The 14,187-nt window shown below is 37.6% G+C and overlaps 1 protein-coding gene across 2 annotated transcripts in view; it reads right to left on the reverse strand.

Moving 5' to 3' along the window:
- Positions 1 to 14,187, reverse strand: part of FUT8 (fucosyltransferase 8) — a 58,318-nt gene that overhangs the window by 33,976 nt on the left and 10,155 nt on the right. The window contains exons 4-5 of one of the 2 annotated variants that reach the window (XM_086613503.1): positions 13,511 to 13,591; positions 6,839 to 6,977 (exon numbers count right to left, since the gene is read on the reverse strand). In XM_086613503.1, coding sequence (XP_086469629.1) covers positions 6,839 to 6,977; positions 13,511 to 13,591 — 220 coding nt within the window. The remainder of the gene's footprint in view (positions 1 to 6,838; positions 6,978 to 13,510; positions 13,592 to 14,187) is intronic. The other variant, XM_086613504.1, reaches the window with a different exon arrangement.

The following is a 14,187-nucleotide window of genomic DNA, read 5'->3' on the forward strand; positions in this document are numbered from 1 at the left end:
ACTTTAAAATCTATTTTGCCCAAGAGACTAACTTTTTAAATGCTTATCTTCATGCATATGCCTAAGTTTTCTTTTCTAGTGTTACAGAGAAGGAATCAAATCACTCTTCCAGTGCTGTGCAATTAATTCAGCAACCTGGCAAAAATGGGAAAACAACTGCAAAATACAAATGAGCTTTATAATATCAAACAGTAAAGATGGTTCAATACACAATGAAAAAATCTGTTCACCAAAAACATGAATAAGAGCCAGAGATGTGCAACTACAAAAAACAAATTAAAATTATCCACTAATCACTCATTGGACAAAATGTCAGATTACAAACATAATCACACTTAAATTTCAATTCCAAGACTTTCAGTAGGTAATTTGGAACTATTAAACTATGTAGCAGTAAAACAGAAAGAAGAAGAATGAAATGCATATCCAATGACAAACACTCCTGAGAATCAATCAGAAGTAAAACTAAATCTCCCAATAAGAAGGTTTTGGGTTGCATGGGAAGAGGGATGATTGGGTACAATCCCAGCACACAGAGCTCCTGGGGCTTTATAAGAAGTTTTCAGTTCCAGCCACACTTCCAAATCTGAAGTAGGCCAGGTATAGAAACTTTATTTGACAAAATGTGTTTTAAAGACAGTTTCGTTTTTGATTAACTATTTAAATGACATCATTTCCCAAGACAATTCAAGTAATTCTGGAAGCACCAAGACTAATCAAATGAGTTTCCTACGCGTTTTTAACTAATGGATCCTTTGCCAGCTAAAGAAGGGTAAGTGCAAACTTCAGCCTTCTCTACATTAAGAGTTTCTTGCCTCTACCTCAGTCTTCTCTAGTTGATGCACTAAGACTTTCTTGCCTCTACCTGCCCCACGTATTTCCACACAAAATTCTGCATTAAGAAAACGTTAAACCACTGATGCTGCGGAAAAGAATGTGCCAAAGTAACAATAAACATCTGCTAGATGCTCCATTTTTAGGCCTTACCAGTCTGTCAGTAAACCTGAAACTGAGACAGAATCTATTAATTGTTCTTTTCAATGACTTCCCCTTAGATATAGACAGCCACGTGACTGTCGTGACCCCCGTTCAATTCTGCTGACCACTAGCGGCGCCGATTCATTTATAATTAAATAAGTGAGTTATGTGAGTCAAACAATTGAAGTTTAACCCAATTAATAACGGACATAGTTGTCAAGTTTAAGACAATCAGAAGACACAGCCGAAGCATGTCAATACTACGAATTCAAAACCATAAATCTTGACTGGAGCTATATTTCCTAAGCAAACAAGAAGCCTGTTTGCCTGGCCAGTGCTTCAATCTTACCTTTGTCATTTCAAGATGAGACTATTCAAGTGTGCTATTCATGGAATCATAAAATAGTTCGAGTTGGAAGGAACCTTTAAAGGTCATTTAGTCCAACCCTATCCCTAGGTCTACTTCTTAAATCTATTCAGAAACTACAACTGCTATTCATGACGTTTTTTTCCCTCCAGGACAAAAATTATCAGGATTCGATGTATTTAGAGTAAATGCCGGAAAGTTTTCAAATAAACCTAAGGATGCTGGGTCAACCACGGGAAAACTGAAGCACTGCAAGGTCTGCCCATTAAAGAAATCATCTCTTCTCCCAGAACAGTGCCCATACAGACCCATAGCTGAGTCCTTTAGCTAGTGTCCCTTCTTCCCAATAAAACCAGTAAATGCTGATAGAGAACTTTCTAATGAGATTTTTTTCCCACTTTGAAATTTACTTTTGCCTTTGTTCCAAATCAGTTTGGATTTATCGACACTAACAGCACACCACAACTGCCACAACACACTACAGTTTGTTTCTTGTGACTGGAATAACCGGGAAAAGATGAAATACATTAGATTTGAACTATTGAAGGATACAAGTCTACACTTTTCAAGACTTACAGTTGTGAAGGGTACATCCCTCTGCACAAAAGCAGAATGCCCAGAGCTTTTCTTGTTGCTGCTGTCATTTTAGCATGAGCACTTTTATTAAAAAGATATGTCATTAAATTTAAGAGGAGGGAAAGAGAGAGGACTTAAAACACTTTGAGACAGAAAAATTTAAGTGACGCATTAAATCACTGGAAATACTGGGAAATTCAGAAACCTCAGAATAAAGTCTTGTGAGCGACTTTCTTTTCTTTACAAAAATACACAACCCCAACTAAACAGCACGAATACGGCAAACTGTGACTGTTACAATTGATGATGTTGCTGAGTACTCAGTAACCTTTCTCGCCTGCTTATATTTTTAACCTTCACAGTTGAACAAGATGTTTTGATTTTTTTAAAAATTAGAGGCAAAAACGTTCTGCTATTGGGAGACTGCAAGATGAATCACAAACTTCCTCAAATAAATAGAACAAAAATAAGCATAAGAGAAAAGGGGAAGAAAACAAACTGCTGCCTTCATAATCATTCGCCCACACTATCGCTTCCAAAATATACAGTACTACAGAAGCCCTTGTCTGATTTCTCCTGCACATTCTCTTCAATTGTTTGATAATGAACATCTCCGAAAAAAAGGTCTTTTGCCTACACGTAAGCTCCTGGCTTTCTAAGCATTGCTCTAACTACAGCGAACTAGTTAAATGCAGCCTCATTAAATCAAATTTATGGTAATGCTATCCAAATGAAGTAGCAGTCATCACTATTCGCAATCATTCAGCTAAATGATTTCCCAGAGAGACATCCTAAAATAATGCAGCTGTCACTGTTCAACACGTGCTAGAAAGAAAACTATACAGTACTTTTATTCTTCATCAAAAAAAAAAAATTACAAATATGTTCCAGATAGTTCTTTTTGGCATGGAGTTGGGGGGTTGTTGATTTTTTTATTGTATTTTAGTTTTTGATAGAGTCATATTATGATCAGAGGTGTATGTGTGTCATTTCAGACCATGGACTGCTTTATATTGCTTACTAACAGTCCACCCTGTACTCTTCAAAATCCTGAAACCCACACTAGAAAATAGGCCAACTTGTGTTCCAACTGTGTAGTCACAGACATACTCCAGTTTTGGATTATTACTTGTAACACTCATTCAAGACAGGAGACACTTCAATCCTTAGAAGGGCTCCAAAAGCTTATGTCTGGCTTGCAGGCATGTAGGCAAGAGATTGCATCCTTTTTTTTCTGACAGAAGAACAAAAATGAAAAGGAAGAGAGATGGTAGTAATTGTACATGTGAATGCCCCGTCTCAAAGACTGTAACTACTCATAAGAAAGAATATTTTCTATCATTGAAGAGTTGGCTACGTTTCCACCTCAACTTCAGGCAATGTTGCACAGACTGAGAATTAACCATGCCTCGAGGTGTGAATCATTTCTATGAGCGATGGTAATAACATACACCTGGAGGTAAATGGTCACCCATAAACACATGTAGGCACTTGAACCATCCTATCCACAGTTTCATGCAACATGTAATTTTTTTTTTTTTTGTCTTTTATCAAGCAGCCTTCAAAGAAACAAAGTAGTGAGTAAGGGACAAAGTCGAAGATCAAAATCAGATTATAAAAAGAAGTGGGAAATGGAAAATTCACAGGGAAATGGCTGCTAGTTATCTTAGTGGGACTCGTACTTCCGTGCATGAAACATGGCAGAACTGGTAAAGAGTAAAGCCAATAAATCAAATGTCTAAGAAATTTAGAAATTGGTCAAGTCCAGAGGAGATTGACATGAATTCCAGAAGAAATTAACCAAAGGAAGCCTGACTCATGGCAAGTGAAATCTTGTATTGATAATTAAATTTAAAAGTAAGCACAGTGGATTGAGTTTCAAAAATTCAGCTGAATTAAAAATCTTGGGCATCATTTTCAATAGCTCTGTAGTGACGTGAACTCAAGGGAGACCTATTATTAGCTAATTAATATCTTAGACTGTATAAAAAGTAAGGTAAGGAAAAAAAAATGTATTTTGGTGCTGTTCTCTAAATCAACAGTCTGTTGTCACTTGTCAGCTACTGGATGCTCACTTCTAATAGCCTAGGGAAGAACTAGTGTTAAGGGAAGACATCAGGAAGCAAAAATTAAAGGTATTATAAATTCTCACACATGAAGAATGATTGAAAACTTTAGGTACGTTTACCCTGAAAAGAGATTAATAAAAAACACAATAAGCATGTGAAAGAAAGAACAGTTCAGTGGGAGAAGGATCATCACATATTTCTATTTCACATTTAGGTACAACAAAAACTGAGCATTCAATACAGCTGAAATGTTTCAACTAACGTAAGAGACACAGAATAAACAGGGTAATATTATTTCGTCATAAAATATGCAAATATTTTTAATGTCTTGCTGCATGTTTGGTAAACCCAAGAATTTAGTGCTATTTTTGATGCCCTGCACAGTTATAAAGCTAAAAATATCAACATTTATCAAAGCTAAAATTACATTTTTTGGAAAATATGTATCGCCATTCTTCAAATTAAACCTCAAAGACAATTACTATCGAAAAACATGTCCCTTCCATGTAGTTTCTACACCCATCCATGTGAAACATTCACATGGAATTTGATGTGCAGCAGTGATACATTTATATGTTTCTAATTTCTATAATCTACCAATGATGACTTATTAAAAACAAAAAACAATGTAATTTCTTCTGTAATATAGAAAATACTAAAACTTAAAAAAAAAAAAGAGAGAAACTCATTTTCTTGCATGTTTCTCATTGTTACCGGATGAACTCATAATGATGAATTTTATATTTTAAATGCATAAATATGAAAAAAAGCAGTTCTTCCCATGAGAGAAATTATCTTATTGATTTCTTTTTAACAAATTTATAAATAAAATAGAAACAAAAATGTCCTGTCGATGTAAACTGAGCCAAGTATGCTGAACCTATTTCTAATTCTGAACCTAATGTCAGTGCTTTCTGTAAACCATCTGCTCGTTCTCATCGTCAGGTTTCCTTCCCAAGATAACGAGGATAAAGACAGTCACCTTTCTTGCAAGTGCATCAGGATATAATACATTTTCTGAAAGGCTTTAACTAGCTGTGCTACAAATCCGAAATATTAGGATTCTGTAAGTGTTGTGACGTGGTGCTGGTTTCATCCTTAATATTGTTTGCACATTTTTTTTAAAAATGAGAATAAATTACCTCTATAGAGAGGAAAGCCCTTTATCATAGATTATACGCATCTAACTAAATTTTAGGAGTTAATTGGGCTCCCACCTCTTTGCTCAGCATGTAAATTTATTTCAAATTCACTATAAAACAATGTAAGCATTTATTTAATGCTGCAATTTTGAGGTCTGTTCTCCTAAACTCCTTTTACTTTTGTTATTTACTGTACGCACTTGGAGGTCCTGGTCTCGAACTAAGGCCCTGAACATTGTAAAACATACAACAGGATGGCAATCACTCTCTAGAAATACACACATGTGTAAATAAGACAACAAATGCATCCAGGGAAAGAAGATTAAAAGGTAGAGAAAGGCCATATTTATCAGCATGAGAAGTAGTTACAGCACACCACTGCCAAACAGTGACTTCAAAAATGAAAGAACACGGAACAGTTCTCAAGAAAGAGTTCAAAGAAGACAAAAAAGTGATGTCTCCTGCATAACTTACAGGGAATTTTTTCCATGGAAGGGTATCTTTTTTTATTTAACAAGTGACAACTGCATAGCTTGGTCATAGAAGAGAAGGTTCCAATAGCTGAACTGGGAAATGTGAGATAATGAAAATCTGAGACACAAATTCGGCTGTTTATGTAGAGAAGAGACCAGACATGAGGGGTGACCATACAAAACAGAGTGGTGAGGTGCACACATGCAAGGTGAAGCAAACCAAGCACAAATGAAAATCAAATATCTTTTTGCTCACTACATAAATAGCTTCATGCATTCACAGAATCATAGAATGGTTTGGGTTGGAAGGGACCTCAAAGATCATCTAGTTCCAACCCCCCTGCCATGGGCAGGGACACCCTCCACTACACCAGGTTGCTCAAAGCCACATCCAACCTGGCCTTGAACACTTCCAGGGATGGGGCAGCCACAACTTCTCTAGGCAACCTGTTCCAGTGCCTCACCACCCTCAGAGGGAAGAATTTCTTCCTTAGATCCCATCGAAATCTCCCCTCTTTCAGTTTAAAGCCATTGCCCCTTGTCCTGTCACTACACACCCTTGTAAAAAAGTCCCTCTCCAGCTTTCCTGTAGGCCCCCTTTAAGTACTGGAAGGCTGCAATAAGATCACCTCGGAGCCTTCTCTTCATACATGAATAGAAGCCCCAAAACCTTCAGATCAAGTTTTATTTAATTTCATAGGCACACACAAGCACATATATTAAAAAGGCTTTATGCACTCACAAACACGAGCCTCCATGAGGAGTCTCTCACAATTGTTGAAACAGTCTAGGACTGGACAATACACTTACGAGCACTTCAATTTTGCATACTCGTATTTTTAAAAAGTCGCTGCTTGTTCAGAGGTATCATACAAAGACTTACATATTTTTAACACCTTGCAAACATATGCATGCATTCTGATACCCTAAAGAATCAAAAATAGATTTTATAATCAAACAAAGAATCCAAACAGGTAAGTACAGCCCAGTGAAAACCACAGATCAAAAAAAACCCCACAAACAAACAAAAACAACCAACAACAAAACCCCAAAAAACAAAGATTTGCTTGAAATACCATCATTCCATATATATATGAAAAAAAAAATTGTCACATAATTATTCTATTACAAGGGTACAGCTAAGTGACAGACATATATATAGGTATGTGTGTGTGTCTGTGTGTATGCAAAATAAACAAATTTAACCTTGATTTAAAAGCTCTATCCTCTTACCTGTAGATAAGTTATTCTCCTCTGCACCAAATCTGTTAGATCTTTGGCTTCTTTTTCTCGCCAATCTCCTGCTCCATCTGTTTGACTGAGGTAGTACAAGTCGGTCATTATTGACCTGTAAACAACAATGGAAAACCATCTTTAAAAAAATGGGAAACAATCTTAACACTACTGAAGTGGAGGATCAGATGAAATCAAAAACACGTTATAAAGACACTTCAATTATAGCCTCAAAAACAGTTTCTTCATAGCACTTCCTGCCCCACAATCCAAACAGCAGCCAAGAAAGACCGTGTTCTCCGTTTAACATATGTTCCACACCCATAAGTAATTATAGCACTAAACAGGAGATGGGTTAGAACACTTCCTCGGCTGCTATAAAGCATTTGTTTCAGGTATGTGCTAAAGGAAACTAAAAAGAAATAGTTCTATGCCAGATACATTATTCAGTGGCCCCAGATGAAAGTCCAATAGCAATTCCTGCAGTAGCTTCTATTATAATGCACTGTTGCTTCACCTCCTACAATCGTCTTACTATGCTTGCATAGAATATAGTATTACGAATGTCTTTAGCACAGATACAACAGTAATCCTTCTATTTTCATTAGTGAAAACTAGCCACAGAATATGATTACAAGGTTTAGTGAACAGTATTTTCTATTGCATGGAGCTCCTTCTGACTCTGGAAGGAGGTAAGCGCTCTGCCTGCTTAGAACGACTTCATGCTACTAATACTCAAATGGAAAAAAAAAATAAAATTCAAAATCCAAAACAGACTCATGGTCATATCACTAGCCTAGCCTACAAAACATGAATTTTCAGGAACTAGTAAATATTAAATTGAGGTTATCTAATACACTAGAGATCCTCTTCTTAGGTTTGTCACAGTTTGGTGGATATAATGAGAGGATAAAGAACTCCTTGTCATGAGAAGAAAAATGATATATGCCATTTATTTGCTAAGATTAGCCAGGAACTTTGTGAAAAACAGCCCAAACCGTACCACCCAGGAAAAGATTTTTTTCTATCTGTGGCTTTGGGAGGAAACACAAAACTAGAGGCAAACTACTCAAAATATTTGTAAAAACATTAATTGCTGTTCTACAAGTACAGGTAGCCCAATTCAGAACCAATAACTTCACAGCTGGCTTTATAGTCTGAGAGTATTTAAATTGCTGAAAATTTCTCTATAACAACCCTAAAATTTTAAGTTTGAATCACTTTTCTTAATTCTTTCTTCGGATGTTGCAATTTTTGCCTGGAAGTCTTGATAAGCCACAAGTTTGACCAGTAGGAAGAGATGGGGGAGAATAAAGGCAGAGAAATTTGGGAAGTGACAAAAAGGAGTGTGAGGGGAAGACAACCCCTAACAACCTTTGAAGAGGTCTTGTCAGTGAAGGACAAGAGACCACTGTTGGCAGAACACTTGTTCGTACTGGAACCACAGTTTACCAGTTTACGTGGTAAATATTGAGATAAGTCAAACTGGGGTGGAACTATGTTTATAAGTAGAATTACCAGACAACCTTCTCTCACTAATAACTGGGTTTATGGCTCTGTATTTTTCCCTTCTCCTACACTCATTGTGGTTTTCCCACCCGAATAACACTGACCCTGACTTACTGCATCACCGACATTTGCTGCGGTTCAGCCCGGCGGCGGCCCCGCCATTGCTCAGCCGCTCCCCTCAGTGCGGGCAGAGCACAAAATGGCGCACGGGGCTGAGGGGGAGGCGGGAACAGGGCAAGAGCACCCACCGACCGTGGTCCCGGGAAAAACGGACCCGGCTTGGGGGCAAACCAGTTCAATTCGTTTACAGTTACTAGAGAGGATCACGAGAAACCAAGTCAGACCTCAGAAACAGCACCTCCTCCTCCCGCCTTTCCTTTCTTCCCGCTCTACCTCCTGTCATGGCGGCGCGGCGGGATGGGCAATGGGGTTGCAGGTCGGTTCACACGCTGTTTCTGCCACTCCTTTCCCGAAGGAGGAGGGCTCCTGGCACTCTTTCCTGCTTCAGCGGATCCTTTCCTCACGGGACAGCCCACAGACTGCTCCTTCCCGCAGGACGCGATCCTGACCCATGGGATCGCTCCGGCGTGGCTGTTACCGCAGCCGCGGTGCTGAGGGCGCTGCCGCCCGCCCTGCCGTGGGTCGTCCCACGGACTCCAGACGCGTCTCTGCTCGGCTGCCAGAGCCCCGTCACACAAACCCCGCACAGCACTGGGCCCAGTCTGTCCCGCAGCACTCATGTTCCCCCTCAGTTAATCAACTGGAAGCACCACATTGACATTCTCATCTCAAACCATACAAACCGGAATTTCTGTTCAAGGTAACTGAGCTTGAAACCCCCTATTCTGGCTTTGTATGAAAAAATAAACAATTTAAAGTATCATCAGGTAACTGGTTTCAAATCACTAACTATTAAAGACACATAATACCCAAAATAACAACCAAACGCAGTTTAAGGACAATTAGAACAGAATTAACGACGCGGTAGATCTAACACAACGGATTACACACAAATTACTGAACAGATAAAGAGTCTCTCCTCTTGGAGCAGTGTTTTCCAATTTACAGAAAACATTATAGGCAAACAGGCAAATTAAAAAAGGAAAGCTATGCATTTCCTTGGGAGTTTAAATATCTTTTTCTTCCCAATCAGGATGCAACTATGCTGGACGTTTAAAGAAAAAGTATAAATTTCAGGTCTAAACATTAAAAAAAATAATCCTCTACTATCATTAAAAGCAGCTATGTAACCAAAGCCATATTTTAAACAATTTTCAAATGCCCTCTTTCACTGGCCTTAAAAGAGTCTTTTCTGTACTTGTGATTTAAGTAATCAACGTACTGTTCTTTTACTTTATAGAACACCGGCATAAAATAACTGAAAAGACAAAGTTTACCAATAAAAAAAAAAACACCACGTTTTCCCTCTCAGCAGTTAAGCAATTTTACCTATTTCTAAGGAAAAAAAGTGTTGTCCAAATTTTATTTTATATATTATTGGCCATGGTGACCACGACAAAGCAAAGGCAGTAGGTAAGTTTAAATAACCAGCCTTACAGATGAAATATAATTATTTTCCATCATTTTTGAGGTAAAAGGAATGATGACAGAGTCCTTACACAGCCTCAGTGACTCAACGCTTTAGGGAAAGGCAGCTTTGTACAGTATAAACCATAAAGAATATCAAATGATTTGTGGGAAATTTTATTAATCCATGCAAGAGTTTTCAGATAGTATCCACAATGTGTGTGGGTTTTTGGTTTTTTTTTTTAAATTTACTCTTACACAACTCTGAAATAAATCAGGAAGTGAAAAATTCACAGATGTTATCTCACAGAAATTTTAACACACTTTCAGGTGTCTTTCTTTGATTGCTACGCTGGGAAATATGGTGGTTTTTTGGTTTACATCTGCTAGTTCTTTTGAGTGTGACAGACCATCACGATGGCTTATCAACACAAATTTAGAAGAGACACAGACTAATATCAAAGACCAGAGTCAGGTTCCATGTGGAGAGCTAAAAAGTAGAGGGACCAGTGATCCGTGAGAGCAGGATAGCTCGGTGCAGACAAAAGATGAGCCTGCGCAGGATTATCAGAGGCTATTGTGGGTGGCAAAATGGCAGAAAGAATTTCAGTCAATGGCATTACAAATATTTAGTAAGTCAAACTTGGTCTTTCATTGTGTTACTAAACAAGAATATAAATTTGTTGTTTTTATTTTTGTTTCATATCATAAATTAAATCTTGGAGTTGCTCTTAAAAGGATTTTTCTCCTGGAAAGCAAAATGAAGTAAAGAATCTGCCTATATATTTCATCTGCATTTGATTGTCACAAATAAAGGGGGGAGGGCAGTCAAGTTTAACACATTTTTAAAGATCAGTCTAGACATTTATTCCAGCCATATGACAAAATCACATTTAAACATCACGGAAACTTTACATCAACAAATCAAAACTCAAGGAAAAAAATTGTGATACGTTCCAGCAAACTCAAAGGAAATAACGTGAAAATATGCCCAAACATTATGCATCAAACCTTGGCAGCGACCACAAAAGCCCTGATGCCAGCTGCTCCCCAGGAGGAGAAGGAATGGAACTAACTCAGTAACAGCCACTTTGCAAATGACATAATGCCAACGTCGGAAACAACCGTGACAGCTAGAGGATTAATCTGCTCTAGTTTGTTAACTCGATATCAAATAGTCTTTCCACTGCTAAGATGAAGTTACTCTCAGCAACCCTTTCCACTATGGCTACTACAAGAATAAAATTACGTACTCCGTAACGCAGGAAACTCTGTATTGGGCTACATTGTTCCTTAAACAGAATCAGTAGTGAAATACTGGACAAAAACATCTGCTAAGACTGGCACTCTCCAGGAGAAAAAACTACACTATCCATAGGATACAACCAAGAAAGAGTAGTTAAGGCATCCAACAAGAGAAGCACCATCATATTAGGAGTAGACCATTTGCATAACAGCACCAGGATTAACAAAGAACTCTAACACTACTTATCCAGAATCACATAAATTGTCTTTATCATCTCTCAAAACACAAGCCTTCTCTGCCACACAACAAGCTTTCCTCACAAACAAAAAAAAATATTCGATGCTTTCCTTTCATAGCTATCTCATCATTTAATCATTGCCCATCCCTTTATCTGCTTTCCCACATAAGGAGGGCATTACAAACTGCTTTAAGTATTTATAATTAACACTAATCTTTCTAATGCAAATATTAGATTATAATATATATTAAAACATCTAAGATATATGATTATGTATATATATAAAAGTAAGTAACACTAGCTTCACGTGCAATGTTCCATTTATCCAAGATACACAGGTGACAGTTTTTTAAGACATCACTGTCAACAAAAGGGTATCTGACAACTTGTTAAGTCCTTCTAAAAAAACCAACAAGTCGACATGGACTTTTAAAAAAAACAATGCAGCAATAACAAAAAACCCCACCAAAAAGCTTACGTTATATTCCTTTCAGGAGAAGAGACCAGATGGACTACGTCGAGGGAAAAAGAGACCACTCCTTCCCTGGGGAACCACCGTGTATCCTAAGGGAGAAGAACACCCCAGAGCCAGCAGTGCACCCCAGACCAAAGGACGCACACACAAAGAGTTGGGAGTTTTCCTGCAACTCCCACAGCAAGGCTGAAAGACTACAGGGAAAGAAGCAGACAGCCTGATCTCCACGGTGAAAGAACAAACTTCCTTGGGGCTAGAGGCAACCAAGGAGAGCGTTCTGCAACACACCATGATTTTATTGTGTGAAGCCAATGTTGTACATGCACCAGGAACACAGGCTGACTATGCCAGAAACATTTTTGCATCTGTTTTCTCTTATGCAATTGCTTTGAATTACCATATTGTAAAAAAATTGTCTACATTTTCTCTTAATAAAACCTAGTTTCTGACTCTTTGGTTTTAGCTTCAATAACTTTAGGCTTCTTTGGGGACCTCACCACACAGGAAGGTCTACACAGATCTACTACTAGGACTCAACAGACTCCAGGACACTCTGCTTTTGATAGCCACTGTGTCATTCTAAACAATACTTTTATTCAACAAGAAAATTCTTCAGTAAAGAAAAAAACCAGAAGAGCAGCTGTAATTGCTTGCATCATATACAGAGTTCTTCCAGCACCACACTGGTTTCAGACTTCCATAGTGGGACTCATCTCTCAACTTCCAGAGGTCTACAAGGCAGGATTTTATTATTTAGTATAAAGGAGTTTGCATTTCTAGTATGGGTTTCACCTTACCCTAGAGCACAGACAAACGTGAACATGAGGCTGTCAGAAACACCAAAACTTGCAAGTTGGGCTCAAGGACTTAATAGTCATCGGTATATGAAGGAAAGGAATAAGAAAAGAATTCATCCTGGGAAGCAGGGACATAAAAATCTTCTGGCATCAAACACATAACATTGCTCAAGGTTCCACTGTAGCGACTGCTTGATGTGACAGTGGCTACATCAGCAGAGCAGTAGCGTGCACATGAGTGGTGGTGTTCCCATGATGGACATCAGTAACTCTGGCATTAGACTACTTGCTCCAGTTTTGGCACAGATCGTTTCAAAGGTACATTGAGAATCCATGACCTGGCGTCCAAGAAGCCTGAAGGGAAATAAATTCCCTGGAGAACAAATATTTCTGAGCACAGGTAACCAGTGAAACAAAGCGCCCAGGGAAGTGACCGCTTCTCTGTCAGCTGACTGAAGATCTCAGGTCTTTTTGAAAATTCTGCTTCAGCCAAGCAGTACTTTTACTTCAGTCAAACAGATATAATTGCACTCAGCAGAGGAATAACTGGATAAAATGTAACGGCCTATTTTATATAGGTAATAACTCTCAATAATTGAATGGTTCCTTCTCACTTTAAACTCCATCAATCTGTGACAAGCTGCGTTTCGGAATTGTGGAAGATTAAATTACAAAATTTAATGGACTAAATTATTTGTCCACGTTAATAATCAAATTCACATTATTTGTAAATTATGTTTTAAATAGTGCTTACATTATTTCCAAATAATTGCAAATTGTTACTGTTTTTTCCTTTTACTACTGTATTATTTTCAAAGGCTCCATGCTCTACTACTGATGTTCACACATACAGATCTCAGCTTTTTGGGGAAAGAGATACTTGTTTAAGGTGCTATATTTAGATAAATCAAATATTTTCTCATGACTGTTTACTAACAAGACACAAATTGCCATTGCAATTGTGTTGGGAACATAGTTATAAATACTACAGACAGATTTTACTGAATTTTTAACACTTCTTGGATTATTTTTGTTCAGTATGAACAAAACTCATACAGAATGTTTTAGTGTAATACAAAAGGTACTTTAACGATGGGGAGGTCAGAAGATCAACAACAACTGAAAATATAATTCCAACACATCTTTGAACAACATAATAATGACAATGTAATTAAAGGTCATTTCTATCTGAAATATTCTGTTACGTTCTAATTATGAAAAAAAGTGACTTTTCAGAATGACGATTAGTCCTGAAATTCAGATATTACGCAATTTTCAAAGAATTCCAATTATATAATATCTCAATGATCAACGTAACTTACATTCTAGTATTTATGAAAGGCACAACCAGATATCTAAAACATTTTTAAGTTTTTTTTAATGGTTTTGTTGTATGTACAAACACGCACATATGTGCATATATAGACAGATGCAACTGAAAAGCAACAACTGTCATCCAGAAGCCAGATCTTCTGATAAAAGAAATTGAAATATATTAAGTTAAAAGGTCATACGATAAGCTGTAGTGACAAGCTGGATATATACTTTATGTCTCAT

The sequence above is a fragment of the Tauraco erythrolophus genome, chromosome 6, assembly GCF_009769465.1.
Source record: "Tauraco erythrolophus isolate bTauEry1 chromosome 6, bTauEry1.pri, whole genome shotgun sequence".
Taxonomy (NCBI): Eukaryota; Metazoa; Chordata; class Aves; order Musophagiformes; family Musophagidae; genus Tauraco; species Tauraco erythrolophus.